The sequence below is a fragment of the Ptychodera flava genome, chromosome 8, assembly GCF_041260155.1.
Source record: "Ptychodera flava strain L36383 chromosome 8, AS_Pfla_20210202, whole genome shotgun sequence".
In the NCBI taxonomy this organism is placed as follows: Eukaryota; Metazoa; Hemichordata; class Enteropneusta; family Ptychoderidae; genus Ptychodera; species Ptychodera flava.
Window position 1 is genome coordinate 34,112,893 of NC_091935.1, and position 23,604 is coordinate 34,136,496.

At 39.9% G+C, this 23,604-nt stretch overlaps 2 protein-coding genes across 2 annotated transcripts; both read left to right on the forward strand.

The window, feature by feature from the left end:
• Positions 1–2,163: 2,163 nt before the first annotated feature.
• On the forward strand, positions 2,164–21,825 carry LOC139138080 (complement receptor type 1-like; the record flags this gene model as incomplete). The annotated part of the gene is given in 14 exon segments (XM_070706303.1): positions 2,164–2,289; positions 4,754–5,059; positions 5,723–5,953; positions 6,580–6,897; positions 7,143–7,382; positions 9,419–9,627; positions 10,783–10,890; positions 11,175–11,321; positions 11,890–12,019; positions 12,304–12,471; positions 12,718–12,929; positions 13,647–13,821; positions 15,366–20,426; positions 20,429–21,825. Coding segments are annotated over 14 exon segments (8,763 nt in total), but the record flags the coding sequence as incomplete, so codon positions are not given.
• A 2-nt stretch (positions 21,826–21,827) lies between these two features.
• On the forward strand, positions 21,828–23,563 carry LOC139138081 (complement receptor type 2-like; the record flags this gene model as incomplete). The annotated part of the gene is given in 3 exon segments (XM_070706305.1): positions 21,828–22,617; positions 22,687–23,442; positions 23,445–23,563. Coding segments are annotated over 3 exon segments (1,665 nt in total), but the record flags the coding sequence as incomplete, so codon positions are not given.
• Between the last annotated feature and the right edge of the window lie 41 nt (positions 23,564–23,604).

Sequence of the window (23,604 nt, forward strand, 5' to 3'; positions counted from 1 at the left end):
TATCAACTGATGTGTCAGTAAGTGTAGGTAAACCCTTAAATGGTGGACAGGGAACTGCATGGCGTTGTTAGACTCAAGACAAGCCAAAATCAAATATTTCTGAGCTCCTCTCGGCTAGCCTGACCCGTTGATAAACGTTAATGGTCAAATTACTTTGAACAACCCACACTGAAACAAGAAACTACTCGAATGTGCTGTGATTCGTTGTTCGCACCCGACAAAGCAAGTCTTAAGCGGAACAAAATGCAGTACAGATTATTTGAGTGTTGAAAACGTAGCGAAAACTACAGCTACTTGCTAATGGAGTATTGTAAACATTGAGCGGTTTGTCCAACATCGTCAGTTAGGTTTAATGCTTAATTTTAATGCAAATACTATAATGTGTCTTTGATGTGTTCTTGGCTACCCGGCCGTACTGAAGACAGCAAGACATTAAGATATATCTATAAAGTAAATAAAATGAATTATTTTTTACATTTAAAGGAGTATCTCGGATAATACATCTAACGTTAAACTAATTATAAGAGCTTTACTTCAAAGTTTGCTAACGCAAAAATATGACAATTTTCATGTCCTACATGCTTTGCATTCGATCAACCATGTCATCGTTTGACGCACTAACATACTAAAATTTTAAGGCTTAACTTTAATCTAGCACATGGTCGACTTCATGTCGGATCTACAATGTATCAGGGTTACCATGGTGAATTTATATCAATTCATTAAAACGAATCTGATGTCAAAGAATAGGAAGTGGCTACCGCAATGTCTGTCGACGGACGAACTGCCTGATCCAGAAATAATTACCACTAATTGCGTGATCTACCCTACATAAGCGTAAGTTGATAATTTCCAAGGTTGAAGCTATGTTCGCAGTCAGAAAAATTGTAAAATGTGTAAGCTCGGTTATTGAACCAATCTTTTTGAGATTGGGAATTTGGCCGAGCGGTTTGTCTGTGGCTGCACCGTTAGGTGACTGGGTGCCGTACGTTGTATGCGAGTTCGAACCCGATTAAAACCAGTGTATTTACACACAATAAAGACCGTGACAAATACAAAACAAAACACAAAAACAAAATGAACTTCATTGATTTCTGAACGCAAAGTATCTTCGCTTCGATCTCGCAACTTCAATAAGTTTAGTGTCATTTAATGTAGCACCCTCACACGTCCCTTTTGAAAATGCCTTCCTTTTAAGGTCGTATGCACAACCCGCAGACTTTAGTCACGCTTCAAACGAATAATCTATACAGCAGTCATACACTGAACATAGGCTCACCTTTAGCACAATGCAAAATGCTTAACAGTAATAAATAAACAATGCAGATTACAAAATGTAAACATGAGTCGGCGACTATTCAATAATCTTAATTTAAGATAAATTATAGATTGCCAGTGAGTTTTCGGCATTTTTATGGCGTGATGAACTCTTTCTTTCTACCTCCATGGTTTATGATTTTGAACTATCTTCCCGCAAATAGTTAACCGGGCTCAGGTTCTGAAAGAGGCCAGTAGACCAATGTAGATATGTGGAAAGACAAGAAGCGGAAAAATCTAGAATTTGATGAGCCTCGGGGAAGTGTATACGCCTTGAAAACTAAAAGTCAACAAGGTGTCACACCGTGACGCTAGCTGCTGGCATCTACAGTCATTCCCAGGGGTCACCAGGTCATGCGCCTCTCTACTTTCAGTGAACAGAATACGAAACGATTTAGGAGTAGCGCTGTAGGCAGTCCTACCTCGTCAACGTACATGTCTATGCCTTACAAACCAAACTGAAGTCAGTGGCTTGTAACAGTGTTAGCAACTATCATTGGTAGGTAACATGACGCCCTCTTCGTTGAATATGTAAATTTTCAACCAAATCAAATATATGAGGCGATGAATTATACATTTTCGTTTCATTCCTGTGTGCGTTTCAGAACACATATCCGTCGACATGAGTCTGTAAATATTATGTATATTTAAAGAGATTGTTTATACAGGTTGTTATCCGTACTATACTAAAGCGAAGAGGTAAGAATTGAAGTAAAATAGTCCTTGTTACCTTGATTGACGTGTGACGTGCATAAGTTACGCCCCTTTTTGCCGAAACGACTCCAACTTTTTTATCCTAGAACTTTCTTCTTCCTCCTTCGAAATACCTGTCCAATGATATCAAACCTTGGCGCAAACTGCGACTGACGGTGAGAATATGCAATGCTCTTTTAAACCATGAAGACGACAAAATGAGAATGCCAGATATTTTCACCCGTGTGTATATATTCATCCTTTTCACTGTTATATCAGGTAGGTGTCATTTTCGCAATATTAAGTTTATACTTCATCGGCATGCGCTTTAATCTCCATATTTACTCGTTCACTGTCAATGATTATTCGTATTAGGGAATTTTCGTGGACGAGAAAAGTGCCCTTTTTTCCGGAACTACACATTTTTTTTCGCACTATCACCACTCTCTGGTGCCGATGTTCACTTGATGTTTGTGCGCTTGGGATAAACAATCATACAATCACTTACAAGTATCAAAACCTGCTGTTTATAGAAATACAACTGCTTCAAAGAAAAACAAACATCGATGCGATTATTTCATACCAGAGTGTAGACAGTGTGTTTGATGTCCAGTTTACTACCGCCAATAAGTGAACTCACCATGACGCGCCCGCCCTCTGCCGGTGAACGTTGCCGTGAAGGCATGTCTCAAAAACAATACTTGAATAATCTGGCTGTATATGTGCATATGTCTATGTTTTAGCTCAGTCTTAAGTTGAAAATTACTTGGTCTCTTTTTCAATGGATCTAGAAGGATGCATTTACAATATTTTAATTCCCATTTATAACTACATTTCACCCAAACACTACAAACAAAACAGCATGAGCAATTCAGAATGACATACGTTCATAGCACTATGACTGGACACTTTTACGAAACAAACTTAAAGGCATCTCTTTGATATTTCACAATACGTATTAAAAGTGAGCATCGGAAACTCTGAAAGTGATCTGTCCCAACTTACTTACAATTATTGACAGAATGTATTTTGTTTCGATAACTTTACTTGAGACACTAAAACATTAAGATGCATTCGCCATGAGTTTAATATCTGGCAATTGTCCATACTTATTCGTTCCAAAACTTTTGATTTATGCTCTCCTTTCGTTTTCTAAATGTTTGAAACCCCTCGAACCACAAAAAACAACAAATGCATTTGAGAAAACTAACATTTGCTTTGAAAGGGTTAATGACGTAGTACCACTAGGAAGAACAGTCTTACATAACGAATGTCAATTAACGCCGTGGCCAATGCGCGTCCGCAGCTGCCGAACGAATTGTGAATTTTTCTAAAGTAATTTTCATCAATTCTGCAGCAACTATTAACAGAGGGACAAAGAAATGGTATGCTTTGTCACAATTAACAAATACTTCTATAGCTTATTTCCAAATAAAATATTAATACATCAGTGTGTCTACTATGGAGACTACATTGAAAGGGTACGGTATACATGAAACATAAAACCTCCGGCCGTTATTGGTCGAGGCGAGAAAAGAACCGTGGTATATTCGCGATATACCACGGCTGGCATACACGCGAGCTGTCAGCTTGAGTAAAAATCCGCAAAAGAAATTGAATATACTATTTTGATATACTAGCAATAAATCACATCCAGCGACTGTATACCACTCGATTTTGACCCGTTCTCTTCATATATGCACTCGCTATCGCACGTGCATATATGTCGTGAACTGGTCAAAATCTCGTGGTATACCATCGCTGGGTGTGCTTTATTGCTTAACCTTACAGGTCCTAGCCATGCGTCTCAACCACTATCGACTGTAATCACCCCAGAATGCTACAATACACATTAGAAAATATCATGGTTACGCCTCATAACTTGAACTGGTAGTGCTGCATTGCATCAAGACTTACTTTATACCAGTATATTGATGACGCAAATACTGTGATCTGGTCGGTCGAGACGCGAAAATAACCGTGCTTTATTCGCGATATAGCTCGGTTGTAACACGCACTGGCTCTTATCTCGAGAAATATTACTTTTCTAACGTTTCACGGCAGATTTTTAATACACTTTTATGATGTAACTTTACACTAAACACCACCCAAGCAACCGGTATATCACTCGGTCGTGAACTGCTGAAAATCTCGTGGTATACCGTGGCTCGGTTTGGATTAATCACTTAAACATTTGCATTGCCGCACCGGAGAAATTAAGCATATTGTATTACAAGAAAATGAATTTTGGTTTCCAGAAAGGCAGGCGTACTGAAAGATGATACGAATCGACAAGTCCCATCCCAATTCGAAAGAAAGTATTTACGAACGGTATGACCGCAGTGTCCTTGAAAGACGTACCACTTCCCCTCCGGCAATCATTAACTACACTGGTTGAGAAACCATTTTAAGAAACAATAGGTCTATCATAGTTCCTTTTCATAAAGGAGAGAGAGAGAGAGAGAGAGAGAGAGAGAGAGAGAGAGAGAGAGAGAGAGAGAGAGAGAGAGAGAGAGAGAGAGAGAGAGAGAGAGAGAGAGAGAGAGAGAGAGAGAGAGACAGACAGAAGACAGACAGACGGACAGACAGACAGAGAGAGAGACAGACAGACGGACAGACAGACAGACAGACAGACAGACAGACAGAAAGACAGATACAGGCAGACAGACAGAGGGACAGACGACAGACAGACAGATATTTCAACAAAAATTCACCACTTCCTAATTTTCGTTACTCTTAACAGTCAGTGGCCAGCTTTCATTCAATGACATTCAGATCGATAGACGTGATAGCGACTCACTGGCGGTGAGCGTCGACGTAAATGGTAATCCGCTGGATATTGAAGGATGTCGCATTGAACTCGACCCACCAGCTAACGATGGAACGAGCGTTATCGTTCTCTCTGATACTGAGACATACAACCTGTTACAGGCTGACGGTAGACATCATTACGAATTCACTCAACTCAACCCGGGGACATCTTACACAGTAACCTTTGACCTCCTTGATGCTGGTGGCGGTACAATAAGTACAGTGTCCATCACAAGCGGTAGGTGCTTCAATTTACCCACAATAGTGCCGTTCCACAGATAAACCATTGCTCAAGTATTCCCCCTATTGAGTGTTAAGGAAAGAGGCTACTCGGCGGGTTTGAGTGAATGCTTTGAACGTCGTGTCCTAATTTCTCATATAATGTCGACATTTCTCTATAATCATACTTGACATAGTTTTGTATTGACCTATGCTTCTCCCCTTGCCTTTCTGTCATTACACGTAGTTATTGCTGATTTGAAAGAATTGTTGTCATCAATATATGTACTACATTATTATGCTAGGTCACACATAGCTTCCTTTGAATTAAGATTAATATCAAAATGGTAAAAGGAACTTCATACAACGCATATACAACAGTCTGTGAAAACTGTATAAAATGCCATTCATCTGTAAGGAGGTTACAATTAGAGACTGAAAAAAACTTTTCGAACATCAGATCTTTTTCTATTCTGGCTTCATATATGCGTATAATATATATATATATATATATATATATATATATATATATATATATATATATATATATATATATATATATATATATATATATATATATAAATGAAGTCTGGCTTGCAGTGTAAATGATGTTAATTAAACGCATCGAAAATTGCATTATGAGACAAATAATTTTGAGTTTTGCAAACTATTTTAAAATTAGATGACCTTTGCCAAATGGCCGGTTCTCCGTGCCAAAACGGAGGCACCTGTTGGGACGATGGCAACAGCTACCAGTGTACGTGTACATCTGCCTGGACTGGTACGGACTGCCAGAATGCCGCAGACCCGTGTAATCCAAATCCATGTCTAAACGGCGGCTTCTGTGTCATTGCTGGGGCAGATTTCGTGTGCAGCTGTCCGGCTGGCTATGGGGGACGTGATTGTGGAAACCGTAAGTACAGTGCAATTCAAGACACTGTGCGCTAATACAAGGAGTGTGCTGATATGTAAACAGCGACTTAAGCCATGATACCTATCAATAGAAGGCCGCTTGGATCGTATCATATACGTCTGCTCCTAACAAAACTAACTCTACTATTTTTTTTTTTCATTGTGGAATCATGGGTATCAACTGCATTTTCTTTATTTCATTCCGTCCTTTCCATTACATTTATTTGTAACATATCGAATTTCGAGAAGCATACTCGAATTTAAATGACTCTCTATGCGACATTTGTGAAAACATAGACTTAGGGTCATTGCGCATGTCGAATGCCCAAATGGCATTTGCAAAGATTTAAGTATCTTCAATTCTCATTTCCAAGCCACATTTATCTCACTGGTACATGCCACCTGATATCTTGTCACTTTTGTTCATATCTGAAGCTGTCTGCCCGTCGATTTATCAGTGAATGTTTTGCTGAGTCGATAAGTCACTAGTCCATGCGTCCTTCCGTTTTTGTCCAGATTACTGATCATCCGCCAACCAGGTTTGTGAACATTTGTTGGTATGGTTGCTATTGTTGCTATGTGCTAATCACTCTCTTCTTTATCTTTCTCTCCCGTCTATAACCTCAGTTGTTCTGCTGACCGTCAGCAATGGAGCAGTGACGGTCAACGCTAGGTGTCTCAGTGCCGACATAAGCTGGGAAGTGCAAACTATCGGACTGACGCCTGACAAATACCAGGTCTGGGGTTATGACCTCGCATCGGGCGCAAGCAGTATGAGAATGTTATGTGAGACCGACCCAAGCACAGTTCCCGTACCTGGTGAAACGATTGGGTGCATAGCATCTAATCTCACACAAACGACGACCTATCTGTATTCTATCAGAAGTATAGTTAATTCAGATTCTAGTGAGATAGACACTACTTCAATTACGTTCACAACGACAGGTGAGACTCTATTATGTCCGTCTATTCACAAAATTTCCCTTTTATCGTTGATGATTTCGGAAACACCAACTTTTGCGGTGTTGGCGATGATCTTGAGACGAATTAAAACTTTCAGTTCACAGGGAATTAGTCTAACGTTTTAGCTTTCTAAAACTTTTTGTAAGAAAAGTTTTTTGAGTCGATCTACTATAGGGCTGAACACATTTCTGATAATCTAATCATTTACTTTTGATTTTGCGAGTCAGATCAGCCATCGTTTGTGAATTGCCCGGAAGATCTAGATGCTCAGTACAGTGAAGGAGGGGGAGGGGCTACTGAGGTGTGGTGGGATCCCCCTGATGCAGAATGTCTTGGATTAGGCGATATTGTGGTCCCCTCCCACAATCCAGGCAACAGCTTTCCTGAGGGCACTTCAACAGTTAGCTACAGACTGATTGTGTCTGCCGTCATACAGGACACGTGCACTTTTGATGTTACAGTTGATGGTGAGTGATGTTTTGTGAGAGAAAACCTGATATTGTTGTGTGACCACTATATGGATTAATTCTGAAGCAAATGTAATGAATGACAACGATTATCAATTCATTTTCATTTTGAGTTTTCTTGCTTCGTTTAAGGAAGCGTTCAGTTATTACGGCTTGGGTGGGCTGGCAAAATCCAGGGGGGGGGGGGGTTAACCCTAAATTGAAAACTGCAAGGGGGGGGGGGACTCATGTATTTTTCAAACAGCTCAGAGGGGTCACTTAATTTTCATAAGTATCCGTTCCGTCATAAAGCCTTTTCAGTGTTCAGAAATATTCTGAGAGATGAAACTGATTCGCTGCATAATTTCATTCTCTGAAGTCATTTAACTGTAAATCCGCACAAAAGTATAATTATCTGTCATATGAACACCTTGACTTGGCAACTCTGAGGCTTGTCGTATTGTAAATTGAGCTCACTGTGGCAATGAACAATTTCTATTACAGTACTTACATATTGGAGATATAGCAAGTTTTGTCAGGGAAATTATTTAACAGTTACCTGTAGACTACTAGTCCATGAAAAGTGAAACTATACTTTTACGTAAAATTCATTTATTATCATCGTTGTGGTCAACATCTGAACTTTCAAATTCCCTATTTGAATCAAGTACATTTGTATCAATTATCAAACACCTATAAAAGGACAAATTAATTTAGTCTAGCATTGTAAAAAATATTCATAGTTTCCTCATAGACTCGTATGTATACTTGATGGATATTTGCAGTGAAATTTCAAAATCAGATTTCTTGTACACATAATATGCACCTTTAACCATCATATTCTAACCAAGTACAATTATGTTAATTATTCAACGTCTGTATATACACAACATAGCAAGTTTTCATCGGAAAAAAAATATTCACAATTTATCCATAGACTTCCATGTATAGTGGATGAACATTTTTGTCCACATACCAGTTGTAACAACCCTATTCCAATTAAGTACTTTTATGTCGATTATCAGGTATCTGTAAATATATCTGTAAATGCACAGATATAGATTTGCTCTGAAAAGGTATTATACAGTTTTCTCATAGACTGCCAAGTATAGTGAATTAACATTATCAACAGCTGATTATCAATAAAATCCAAAATCATTTTGTACACACACGCTTGCGCAAAAATATTGCAATCCACCTGAAATTTGTGTCCAATCCCTTTGAGGGGTGATTTCAAAATTATAGCAAGTAAGAAGGGGAAATTTTAACTTTAACACGATGTGAGTTTGTAAGGAGGGTCATTTGGAAATATCTGAGAATCCTCTTTTTTTGGATTCTGTCTTCCCCCCACCTCCAGAGGTGTATGTGTGAGCAGCTTTACTCAAGCAATTGGGGTGGGTCATGAAATTTTTGTAATCTTAAAAGGGGGGTCATCAATTTTTTTGTGCAATACGTAGGGGGGTTCACTTATTTTGACTGATGCGCAGGAAGACTTTGCCGTCCCACCCCCGCCATTGTAATGAACGCTCCCTAATTGGGCCTTCTGACTGTCTATGGACAGATTTCTGGACTGTGGGATGAGGAAACTACGTTTGCTTTTGTCACAGGGGATTGTAAGATTGACAGGGGAGAATGAATACGCTTAACTCTTCTTTTTCAATCTGTGATATTTCCAATGACGACAAAAACCCCCTCTGCCCCTACTGAATGCTCGATTATTGACGACGAAGTGATGAAGCTCGTCAAAAAAAGCATTTCCTTATGGCTAACGTTTTGACTATATCAGATAACTGAATTGATTGGTCAACATCAAGAAGTACGCTAATGAAGGCAAAATAAAGCTTTCTTTTAACTTAATGTCTTTTTACTCTCTCTCCTGTGCCTCTGTGTAAAATCGGATGTAGCAAACTTTCTCCCATTCTGTTCATCCTGTGATTTGATGTGATACGTATCGCAGAATCTTCATTATATCATTTAAATATACTCTCAATTAACTATGTATTACCACGATACCAACAATTGCTACATTGCAATCTGTCATCTTTGTCCTGTAACAGAAAGGAAAGTGTGCACCGGTTATGGAGACCCGCATTTTTCAACATTTGAAGGCATTAAGTATAGCTATCAGGGCAATTGTTCTTACTACTTGGTTCAAACACCGAGCACAGTACCAAATCCCTTCGAGATCACTGGTAAGACAGTACCATGGGAGAGAAACGATGGCTACACCGTCTTCGAGGAGATTTCAGTCGATGTTGAGGGATATGTAAGTTTCCTCTAAGCCGTTTCAGAAAGCCAGTATAGATAAGTTTGGCTATTTACTGTGAAAAGCGCAACCTTTGGAAAGAGAAATCCTTCAATATGACAGAGACAGGCTGAAAAGCGGATAAGAATCGGTCTCACTGGTAGATAAGGGAAAATTCTCTTCCTGCTAAATGTGACACGAGCAAGAGTGTCGATAAGGACAGCGCAAAGCCATGATGATAAAATATAGTGGTAGACAAATGGATAAATAGAAACAAAAATCTTGCGCCTTTCAAAATCCGCTCAATAAGTCATGTGTGATGCGCCATTATATATTCATGACAGATATCGGTAGATCATCTCGAACACATGACGTGATCGAGTTAAAGTACAATCATCTGTAATTTTCGTTAAAGTTTTGATACATTTTCCATCTTTTTGTTTTGTTCGCAAATGGATTTTATCATTTCAAATCTGTCCTAGTATTCAACTGGTAAACAGGCTCTTCGTTGGGTTAAGTGTTATGTTTACATTTGAGTTTCAGCCCTTAATGACTGTCACAAAGAGCGCTGCATATTTTATAAGATGCATTGTGTATGCAAGAACAACGTTCTACTTTAAAGGTAGAATGCGCCTCGGGGCCAGCTATTCCGGCTGTCAAACCTTTTCAATTCTTTTCTGATCTACCACTTGTAGGGGTTCATTTTAAAGCTCTTGGTGTAAGAAAACTTTTCACCATCATAGTTTTCGAAAATCGAAAATTTTATTTTTTCTCCCTAGATTTAACACAGGGGTGGCGGCCATTTTGAATTTCGTATATCGGTAAATTTTTGGTAATTTCTTTCTCTAGTACCAAACTTGGCATGGTGACCCCGGAATTCAATTCTTGATTTTGAAAGAGAATGGCTGAAATATTTCTTGAGGAAAGTTTGAGCAAAAGTGTAAGTCTTTCACGTTCGAGGCGTATACAACCCTAACATACTTTAACATACATTAATCAGGAATAATAAGACAATGTTACTCACTGTCTGAAACAAAAATAACAACAAGTTATCAAAGGTACAACTACCGTCTCATGAATTATGCCAATGGCAATCTTTTATTCTCTTTCAACCACGATATGACGATAACGGCACGTCAATCACCTTTATTCACAATTTATTTTCTCATGTGTTAGCTAATAACATTGCTGTACGATAACGAAGTAAGAGTTGACGGCATCCGTGTGACGCTACCTGTTCGACTTACTCCTGATGTTGAAGTGAAGTTCAGCGGATCGATTGTAGTGAGTATATGCATAAATAATGTAGCTACACTAACAGGATCACTGCTGCTGATCACGAGATTTAAATAATTAAATAATTCTCTGAGAACGTTTTTTCCCCGAAAATGAAAACTAGAGGTCATGTACAGTAGGTATGGGCAAGTTGGCACTGCACGGTTAACTTTTATCATATCATCTTTATATATTGCTTTGACATTCAATTGACGTTTGTGGGGTAACACTGGAAGAATCGAGGGTTTTTTGCTGCAGTCAGTTAAGAAGATCATCTATCTCTTCAACTACAGGTACTGGAGACTACCTTTGGATTGTATGTTTCCTGGGACGGATATCACCACGTCACAATCAAAGTCCCTTCGGCGTACGACGGCCAGACGGGAGGACTGTGCGGAACCTATGGAACAGCGGATTTGCTGCAACCCGATGGAACTGAGGTGACTAATAAAATGAGTCAGTACAACAAAAGTAACAGTTGAAGATATTCTGTGCAGTTAAATACGGTCATGACGGTGTTGCTGCTAAAACCCAAGCGAAATTCTGTGGTTTCATTATATGTCAAAGTAATATAGTATGTACCATTCACGTAGTTAGCAGAAAATTCGTATGTTTACTGCAACATGCAATGTCTCATACGGATGTGGTATATTGTTTAGGGCTGGAACGTTTGACGTAATTTCTGGTAATATATCTCACTAAAATTTAATTTATCGTTCCGTTCCCCGCAAAACGCAATGTCAACAATCGACTTTTAGTCCACAAGAACTCATTTGTTAATAAATAACATTGCATGTTACAAAAACAAGACAAGCTAATGCATCTTACCACGACTTACTTTGGGAAGTAGGATTTTGATATGTATTAGCTACTGTAATATTGTAGTTACTTCATTTTGACTGAAAGAAAGTAGCAACATTCGTTGAATTCCTGCATGCTTGAAAATGCGAGAAGCTTTTATTGCTTATTAATGACATGAAAGAAATCAATGTTTCCTTATCTTGTTAGGCTTCAGACGAGAATGAGTTTGGTAATAGCTGGAGTGTCGGCGATGACTGCGAGGCTGTACTAGCACCACCAACACTTTGTCCAACCACGTCAGCTGTGCATGCGTGTGATGTGATCACAGATACATCAGGTATTCATTGACATGCATGAATAATGAATATTTTATCCTGTTTTTATCTTGTACATTCAAAGGTAAAGGCAGCAACAGAGCAACTTATACAAAGTGGTATCCTGTACAAAACCGTAATGAATGCTTTGTATTATATTTTCCTTGTCATTGACAAACTTCATTTTGTGTAAAGGTGTGCACTTTCGCTTTAGTGCAATTAGAAATCATCAGATATAATCAAAAGTTTATGCTAGTATTCGATTCACAGAACCCCATATGTATCATTCTTCATTCCTCCATTACAGGTGCATTTTCTGGATGCCATGCTTCAGAATCACCTGGAACCTACCATGACACCTGTGTGTTCGATTATTGTCCTACGAATGACATATGTAGAAACGCGGAAACTTATGCAAGGAAATGTATGGACTTAGGCATTGATCTTGGAAACTGGCGTGAAAGTATCGGATGCGGTAAGTGTTATGTTGATGCGTTTATAATCAAAATGCATCAATGACATGATAGTTAATGTAACCAATCTATGATATGAAACCTTTGAAGTTTTGATCTTGAGTTACATCTATGCACCAGATTCTCAAAATCAAATGCAAACATTAACTCATAGACTTTTTCGATGGCTGTAATTTGCTTCAGTTTTTTTTCCTCACTAAAATAGAATTCCATTGAAGTTTACGTCAATTATATGTTTTCAAATATAGCCATGACTTGTGAGAGTCCAAAAGAATATAGAACATGCAGTAACCCGTGCCCTAATAACTGCGTTGAGCCTAACGCTGAGGATAACTGCCCGTCGAATCTTGTGGACTGTATAGATGGATGCTTCTGTCCTTCTGACATGGTTTTAGACGGTGATAAGTGTGTTTATAAGGAAGACTGTGGTTGCATCGATGGCGACGGTCGATACCATTCGGTAAGACAAAAGTCGTATGATTGTTTGAGAAGCTGATATATTTGAGCCATCCCTTCTCCAATTATTTGAACATTGGGGATACGCTATTTGACACCGACATAAAGGCAAAAAAGTGAAATTTCGAATGAATTATTTGCAACGACCATTTTCGACGACCAAATTATAAGTGTGTTTCAAATAGGTAAACAAAGGTTTCTACAATACTAATTTAAATAAGTCAAGAATGACCACTATATGCCCAAGCAAGGTATCAATGATCGGTACAAACAATATCATATTTTTTCTTTAAATAAGTCACTAATCTCTATGTTGGCCGGCGAACTGATCAAAAAATATATAAGTAAGAAATTACCAGAGAGGAATAAATAGCATAAAGAGACATAAACCAACGGGAGCTTATGCGAGATAAAGGGCCAGAAAGCATTTATCAGAGGGAAAAAAATAAATTGATATGGAAAACATATCGAAAAAAATACTCATGATTGAAAAAGGCGTTAATTTGTGATGGACAATGTGTAACAGTAAATATTGTACATTATTGCAAGCTTACAAATGTCAAAGCTTTAAACACAAAATGACATCTAAAACCTTCCACCTGCTCTCAAATGCGATCAGCATATACTAATATATGTGTCTTGCTCAAGTAAGCCTAGGACTTACTCAAGCGGCAGTGAATTTACAAGCCTTTCTTCTGTGCAATGCGACCATTTATTCCAGGAAGCAACATCTTGGTTTATGGAGGGGTGCACAAGGACATGCAATTGCTCAAACAAAATCGTCCACTGCAGCAATACTCAGTGTGATACAAACGCCGAGTGTATGATTGTGGATGGAGCATATGATTGTGTTTGCGACTCTCCAGACTGGGAGGGTGATGGCATCAACTGCAATTGTAAGTGTATTGCCTCCTGGATAATTACTGTGGCCTCCCCCTCTTCCTAGCCTGTAAATAAACGGTCATAGAAGTTCTTTCGTCCTAGCATTATAGCAACAAACTAAGGAATTTCCAATTTTCATGAAAGTGTGTGCGTCTTAGAACATGGACAAGAAAACGTAAAATACTCAGACCAACGATCGATATATTCACTTCGTGTGTTTATAAATGATAGATCATATCCATAATCTACTCACTTGATACCAAAGGTATTAGGTCGCCCGCTCCTCTTAACCTTATTAAAATTTGAATAAAATAATTTTCACCTCGGTGAAATTTTCATGCACTTCCTCAAACGGTGAAAGTTCACAACAGTGAAGAACCACTGTACTTGCGCAGCAGAAAACCTAGCTATGTGTGCTTGTTTGTTGTAGTGAAAATTTAGTAAATGCACAAAATATTTGTGAAAATATAATTTGTTCAGATGTATTTCATACCAACTACAAGGCACATTAAATCAGTTCAAGTAAATGTAATTATTATACACCTACTGCCGTAACCTATGGGAGTTTGACCGTCCAATAACTTTCCGTATTTTGTATAGTACGCGGAGTCCCGAATACGGGAGACGAGCGACGCGCAATTTTCAGGGGTTTGTAGCAATTTTATTTCAACAATCGCGCGCGTTCCACTCGTATCGCGCGAGCTGCATCCCTCAAAATTTACCATATAATTAGTTTATACGGACGATTAATGGAGAGAGGTGTATAATAATAGGGTTATACACAAAATATGGCCCTGTATGGACTCGGGCTCAGTGAGTGACATATTGGACTCGCCTTCGGCTCGTCCGATACGTCACTCACTGAGCCCTCGTCCATACAGGGCCGTATTTTGTGAATAATAGTTTATGTAGTATCTTTCATCATCACACATATACGTGGGTATATAAACGCATATATATCAAATTGGCCTTTTTGTCCCAATTGGCGTCTTTACATGTCACAATTTGTTGAAGTGCACCGCACATATAAGACAGGTTTGGCTGCCCGTTTTACGTGAACGTGAACGGTTCGAGTCCACGTTTGCCTACAAGTTCACATGCAAAAATCCATTTGGCTACGTGTTATGTCACTCGTTTGTGTGGCAGGCGCAAGAAATGATTCGGTTGGGCTCGGGTCCCGTAGCCTGTTTCCACATCAGAAGGATAGCTCAATGGTCACCCTATATGCCGCGAATCGATGAAGAGATTTCAAATAAAAATAACGAAAAGACATGAACATCTTTGAGGATGTCACTATCATATATCCACCTAACAACGTGCACGAATATTTCACAGTGTATATCATATTTTGCTACCTAAGGATGATAATAAATTTACACGTTTACAAATTACATGAAAACACCTGTCCCCACGTAAGTACGCTAACATACGCACAAGTCGATGACATTGTCACTAAAATTCTTGACGTTACGCGTTCACGTTCACGTAAAACGTGTAGCCAAACTTGTGTATGATCAATTTTATTCCTTCTAAATCTTAAACTTTCTTTTTCCTACAGTGAAATGCTATTCTCCAGACACTCCAACTAATGGATGCATCGTTGAGAATTATGACTACCCCATTTCTAATGGTACTACTGTAAGTTTTTGTTGTAAGTTTGGCTATGAGTTGTATGACCAAGAATTACAAATGTGCACTGGTGAAGCAAGTGCCGTTTGCATAAATGGTACATGGACCACTTCAGCCCCGTCTTGTAGAGCACAATGCACCGATCCTGGAACACCTGCCAATGGTTTCCAGATAGACAACATATCGTATCCAACATGTACCAAAACAAATGTGTCCTTCTCTTGTGATTACCCATACGAGATAAGGGGAGATGATAATTTGATGTGTGCTGATGGTGTTTGGAGTAACTCTTTGCCCGAATGTGTCCCGCAATGTTTAGACCCAGGCTCACCAGAAAATGGAAGTCAGCAAGGTAATCAAACTTTCCCATGCTCCAACCAAACAACAGTGGAATTTGTTTGTGAACAAGGATATCAGCTCATGCAGCCTGTTACACTAGAATGTCTTTTATCGGCATCAAGTGTTTGTATAAATGGAAATTGGAGTAAACCCACTCCGAAGTGTATGAAAGAATGTTCTGACCCTGGAACCCCTACGAATGGTAGCCAGTCAGTCTACCATGATTATCCAGTGTGTACTGGGACACAAATAGAGTTCAAATGTAACCCTGCTTTCAGATTACACGATGCACAAACAAATATTTGTGTAGACGAATTGAGTTCCACATGTGTGGAAGGTGTATGGACTGAGTCAGTGCCAGTATGTTTACAAGAATGTGATGACCCCGGCATTCTAATAGATGGTGGAAACACATTTAATGGGACCTTTCCAGTATGTACGGGAACGCAAATTTCATTTTTCTGTGATGATCTGTATGAATTAGTCGGCTTGCCATATACAACTTGTAATAATGGCCAGTGGATGCCTGATTTTCCAGAATGTGTCCCCATGTGTAATGACCCAGGGGCGCCGGTTAATGGACGACAGAAAGAAACTCACACTTTCCCAACTTCAGAAAACACTGTTGTTAACTTCGTTTGTGATATCGGTTATCACCTGATGGATGAATCTACGACAGAGTGCCTACAAAATTCATCATCATTATGTTTGAATGGAAATTGGACCGACCTTCCAAAATGTGTGGCTACTTGTTCTAATCCAGGTATACCAATCAATGGCTACCAGGACCCCTCTCTACAGTTTCCTGTTTGTTCGTCAATATCAGTTTTCTTTAAATGTGAGGATGAATTTGAACTTCAGGGTGCTAATATGACGACTTGTTTTCATGGAAACTGGACTAATCCTATTCCAAAGTGTATCGGGCAGTGTACTGACCCGGGATCTCCTAGCAATGGAACCAAACTAGAAGAATTTTATTATCCAGTAAACAACGGGACATCAGTGTCCTTTGTTTGTGATCATGGTTACAATTTGCACGATAAAAGTACAGGTGGATGTTTTCAAAACTATGCAATTGAATGTTTTGAAGGAGAATGGTTTCCAGACTTACCAGAATGCTTGGCATCTTGTAGTAGCCCAGGACTGCCATCAAATGGAGCCATGTTCGGGAATTTTAGCTTCCCTGTATGTGCGAGGACGGTGATTGAGTATAGTTGCAATTATTTACATGAGTTACGTGGTGAAATTATGATATCCTGTATAAATGGAAGATGGAGTAATGACGTGCCTGAATGTATCCCCCAATGTACTGATCCGGGAAGCCCAGAAAACGGAGGTCAAGTTGCAGACCCAGTCTTTCCAGTCAACAATGGTACATCTATATCATTTTATTGTGAAACAAACTACAGCCTTCATCTGGGTCAATCACAATATAGTGTTGAATATTCATTCATACAATGCATCTTGGGATACTGGACTGGGGTTGTCCCACTGTGTTATAGAAAGTGTGAAGATCCTGGTATACCAAACAATGGAAGGCAAGTTTCAGGACATGTATACCCAGTTTCCACTTTTCAGATTGTCATTTTTGAGTGTAATGATGGTTATGATCTAGTCGGCTCAAACACTTCACAATGCATGCATGGGGCTTGGAGTGAATCTCCTCCTGTCTGTATAGGTAAATGTATAGACCCTGGAAACCCAAGCAATGGATATCAGGTGACACAGCACACATTCCCAGTTCTGAATGGTACAGTTGTCGAATATAGTTGTGATCCTGGCTACATACTGTACATAGAATACATTGGCAATGTTGCAGAATCGAAAATAAGTTGTACTGAGGGAACCTGGTCAGATCCACTGCCTATGTGTTATGCTGTATGTGCAGATCCTGGACAACCTGAGAATGGTCGACAGATACATAACATTACTTTACCAGCTATTCATTTATCAAATGTGTCGTTTGCCTGCAATTATCTCTATGAACTCATTGGTGACACATCAATGACATGTCTTAATGGAACCTGGTCATCTGAAATTCCAAGTTGTATTCCCCAGTGCACGAACTTGGGAAATCCATGGAATGGTTTTCAAGTAGACGAACCTATTTATCCTGTATCCAATGGGACTGTCATAGAGTATAGCTGTTACCAACATTACTACCTGCACGATCAAAAAAGTGGTGACTGCCAGCCAAATATACCAAATCAATGCATTGATGGGTTTTGGACAATGCAACTCCCGCTGTGTCTAATGGCTTGTACTGATCCCGGTGCCCCCCAAAATGGATTTCAGCTTTATCGTTATAACTATCCTATTTGCAGTGGTTTATCGGTTGTTTTCAACTGCTCTGATGGCTACAATTTGATAGGCTCCAGTACCATTACATGTAACAAGGGCAACTGGAGTGACAGTCTACCAAAGTGTATCGGTAATTGTGACAACCCTGGAGTTCCTGAAAATGGATACCAACATGGAAACAATTCTTACCCAGTTGTAAATGGTACTCTAGTAATCTTCGGATGCAATATCGGATATAAATTATTTAATGGCACATATGAAAATGGCAATTGTATGACAGAGGCATCAACGCTTTGTTTGGAAGGAACATGGTCAAAAGATGTTCCAATGTGCTTGGCTGAGTGTTCAAATCCAGGGTCACCTGAAAATGGGCGACTAATTACCAACACAAGTTTCCCCGTTTGCTCACTGACAGAAATAAGCTTTGAATGTAATTACCTCTATCAACTAGTTGGGTCAAAAAGTATCATTTGTAATCAGAGTTTATGGACTTTTGATGTACCAAGATGTATCCCACAATGCCTTGATCCAGGTATTCCTCAAAACGGAGGACAGATTGGTCACACCAACTATCCGGTATCGCATGGTTATGAAGTTACATTTTACTGTAATGAAACCTATCAGCTTCATGACTCTGAAACATCTTTTTGCCTAGAAGATGCAAAAACGGAATGCATTAATGGATCCTGGACGGTACCTTTGCCAGAATGCTGGAAAGAATGCAAAAATCCTGGTTCACCAGTCAATGGTTTTCAAAATAAAACCCACCAATTCCCAGTTTGCACTGGAATATCAATTTCTTTTGATTGTGATGATGGTTTTTATTTAAGAGGCTCAAATACTGCTACATGTCTATATGGTGAGTGGACTGACTCTGTGCCAACATGCATCGGAAATTGCAAAGACCCAGGGACTCCTCTCAATGGTTACCAATTGGGTACAAATAACTACCCTGTACTAAATGGAACTGTCATTGAGTTTCAATGCAATATTGGCTATCAACTGCACAATATAAACATGGATTATGTCAAGAAGTCGTTAACAGTATGTTTAGAGGGTACATGGTCAGAACCAATACCTATATGTTATGGAGTATGTGAAGATCCTGGAATACCTGAAAATGGTCAGCAAACAAGTAATATGACATTCCCAGCAAGTCATTCATCAAATATATCATTTGTCTGCAATTATCTCCATGAACTTGTTGGCAGTCAAACAGTAACTTGTGTAAATGGGACCTGGACATCACCAGTTCCAAAATGTGTCCCTCAGTGCACAAACCTTGGAGATCCAGAAAATGGTTTTCAAATGAATAAACCTTTTTATCCTGCATCCAATGCAACTACTGTGGAGTACAGTTGTTATGACGGATATGAATTACATGATATAACTGATAAAAAATGTATTTCTGTAGCAAAAAACCAATGTATAAATGGTACGTGGACAATGGCCGTACCTTACTGTTGGCAACATTGTTCAAGTTTCGGAGATATTGAAAGCGGCTATACAAATGTTACTTTTCCTGTGTGCTCCGGGACAAGTATTTCATATAATTGTTTCGATGGGTATGACTTATATGGCGCCAAATCAACACTATGTCTTCATGGTAACCTGACAGAACCATTACCAAGTTGCATCAAAAATTGCATGGATCCAGGAACTCCACATAACGGACTCAAGAAAAATGTTCATACATTTCCTGTATCTAATGGAACGACAATAGAATTTGACTGCTTAACTGGATATTATCTCTATGACAGTAATAGTGGCTGCATTAAGAATGCAGAGACTTCATGCATTGAAGGAAACTGGACGAAGCCAATCCCAAATTGTCTCAGACCATGTGAAGATCCTGGACAGCCAGACAATGGCAGACTTGTGGGCAATTATACTTATCCTTCTTGTCATGGTACAAATGTCACATTCAGCTGTGATTATCTCTATGAACTAGTTGGCAGTGAAACCATCACATGCACAGAATCAGGTTGGTCAACGTCAGTCCCTGAATGCGTTCCACAATGTCTTGATCTAGGTAATCCTGAATATGGATATCAGATAAGAAGCCATCTGTATCCGGTATCGAATGGTACAATTGTTGAGTATCAATGTAATCCAGGTTACCGTCTGCATGATGCCAACTCTGCAGACTGTATAGACTTTGCCAGTAGCACATGTAGAGATGGTTCATGGACACATCCTCTTCCACTATGTGTCAAGGAATGTGAAGATCCAGGCAGACCAGCAAATGGAAATTCGATAAGGAGCCAGGCATTCCCAGTCTGTAGTGGTACAAGTGTGATCTATGCATGTCAAGATGGATATGAACTCGAAGGGGCAAATAATATCACTTGTATCAGGGAGAATGGAATGAGGAAGTGCCAAAATGTGTTGGCAATTGCCAAGATCCTGGCGTGCCTGAAAATGGATACCAGAGAAGAAATTATACATTCCCTGCTAAGAATGGAACTTTAATCGAATATGGCTGCAATGACGGGTGGATGTTGTATGATGCAGAGGAACAAAAGTGTCTGAAGTATGCAGTAACTCTGTGCGATGAAGGCACATGGAGCCAGCAGCTTCCCGATTGTGTGGCAGAGTGTTCGGATCCAGGCAATCCAAGAAATGGCCGTCAAGTTGGAAACACAACATACCCAGTCTGCACTCAAACATCAGTTAGCTTCACATGTGACTACCTCTTTGAACTTGTTGGTTCGCAAACAATTGTTTGCCTTGCAGGAATGTGGAACGATACTGCTCCCGTCTGTGTAGAACAGTGCATTGATCCAGGCTCACCCACAAATGGAAGTCAAGTTGGTGACCACAACTATCCTGTTTCTTATGGTACTGTAGTTGAATTTGACTGTGATCCACTCTACCGTCTACACGATCCATCGACCGGTGGCTGTATATGGAAAGCCTCAACCTCTTGCCTTAATGGAACATGGAGTGAACCACTTCCATCGTGTTGGAGAGGGTGTTTAGACCCTGGACAACCAACAAATGGGTTCCAACAATACTCCCATGCATATCCTGTATGTTCAGGAACTAAAGTGAGTTTTGATTGTGAGAATGACTATGACTTGCACGGCTCAAACACATCAGTGTGCTCACATGGTCAATGGAGTGATCATGTTCCAGCATGCATAGGAAATTGCAAGGATCCTGGAGCACCAGACAATGGCTATCAGAAGAGAAGACCAACATTTCCAGCAGAGAATGGCACGTTAGTAGAGTTTGCTTGTGATCATGGCTATAATCTTTTCTATGAAGAGACCAGTTGTGTTGAAGCAGTAACAACCACCTGTGTAGAAGGAACATGGTCTCATCCGACTCCACAATGTATGAGAGAATGTGAGGATCCTAGTCAACCTGACAATGGCAGACAGATGGGCAATTATACTTATCCTTCTTGTCATGGTACAAATGTCACATTCAGCTGTGATTATCTCTATGAACTAGTTGGCAGTGAAACCATCACATGCACAGAATCAGGTTGGTCAACGTCAGTCCCTGAATGCGTTCCACAATGTCTTGATCTAGGTAATCCTGAATATGGATATCAGATAAGAAGCCATCTGTATCCGGTATCAAATGGTACAATTGTTGAGTATCAATGTAATCCAGGTTACCGTCTGCATGATGCCAACTCTGCAGACTGTATAGACTTTGCCAGTAGCACATGTAGAGATGGTTCATGGACACATCCTCTTCCACTATGTGTCAAGGAATGTGAAGATCCAGGCAGCCAGCAAATGGAAATTCGATAAGGAGCCAGGCATTCCCAGTCTGTAGTGGTACAAGTGTGATCTATGCATGTCAAGATGGATATGAACTCGAAGGGGCAAATAATATCACTTGTATCAGGGGAGAATGGAATGAGGAAGTGCCAAAATGTGTTGGCAATTGCCAAGATCCTGGCGTGCCTGAAAATGGATACCAGAGAAGAAATTATACATTCCCTGCTAAGAATGGAACTTTAATCGAATATGGCTGCAATGACGGGTGGATGTTGTATGATGCAGAGGAACAAAAGTGTCTGAAGTATGCAGTAACTCTGTGCGATGAAGGCACATGGAGCCAGCAGCTTCCCGATTGTGTGGCAGAGTGTTCGGATCCAGGCAATCCAAGAAATGGCCGTCAAGTTGGAAACACAACATACCCAGTCTGCACTCAAACATCAGTTAGCTTCACATGTGACTACCTCTTTGAACTTGTTGGTTCGCAAACAATTGTTTGCCTTGCAGGAATGTGGAACGATACTGCTCCCGTCTGTGTAGAACAGTGCATTGATCCAGGCTCACCCACAAATGGAAGTCAAGTTGGTGACCACAACTATCCTGTTTCTTATGGTACTGTAGTTGAATTTGACTGTGATCCACTCTACCGTCTACACGATCCATCGACCGGTGGCTGTATATGGAAAGCCTCAACCTCTTGCCTTAATGGAACATGGAGTGAACCACTTCCATCGTGTTGGAGAGGGTGTTTTAGACCCTGGACAACCAACAAATGGGTTCCAACAATACTCCCATGCATATCCTGTATGTTCAGGAACTAAAGTGAGTTTTGATTGTGAGAATGACTATGACTTGCACGGCTCAAACACACAGTGTGCTCACATGGTCAATGGAGTGATCATGTTCCAGCATGCATAGGAAATTGCAAGGATCCTGGAGCACCAGACAATGGCTATCAGAAGAGAAGACCAACATTTCCAGCAGAGAATGGCACGTTAGTAGAGTTTGCTTGTGATCATGGCTATAATCTTTTCTATGAAGAGACCAGTTGTGTTGAAGCAGTAACAACCACCTGTGTAGAAGGAACATGGTCTCATCCGACTCCACAATGTATGAGAGAATGTGAGGATCCTAGTCAACCTGACAATAGCAGACAGATGGGCAATTATACTTATCCTTCTTGTCATGGTACAAATGTCACATTCAGCTGTGATTATCTCTATGAACTAGTTGGCAGTGAAACCATCACATGCACAGAATCAGGTTGGTCAACGTCAGTCCCTGAATGCGTTCCACAATGTCTTGATCTAGGTAATCCTGAATATGGATATCAGATAAGAAGCCATCTGTATCCGGTATCAAATGGTACAATTGTTGAGTATCAATGTAATCCAGGTTACCGTCTGCATGATGCCAACTCTGCAGACTGTATAGACTTTGCCAGTAGCACATGTAGAGATGGTTCATGGACACATCCTCTTCCACTATGTGTCAAGGAATGTGAAGATCCAGGCAGACCAGCAAATGGAAATTCGATAAGGAGCCAGGCATTCCCAGTCTGTAGTGGTACAAGTGTGATCTATGCATGTCAAGATGGATATGAACTCGAAGGGGCAAATAATATCACTTGTATCAGGGAGAATGGAATGAGGAAGTGCCAAAATGTGTTGGCAATTGCCAAGATCCTGGCGTGCCTGAAAATGGATACCAGAGAAGAAATTATACATTCCCTGCTAAGAATGGAACTTAATCGAATATGGCTGCAATGACGAGTGGATGTTGTATGATGCA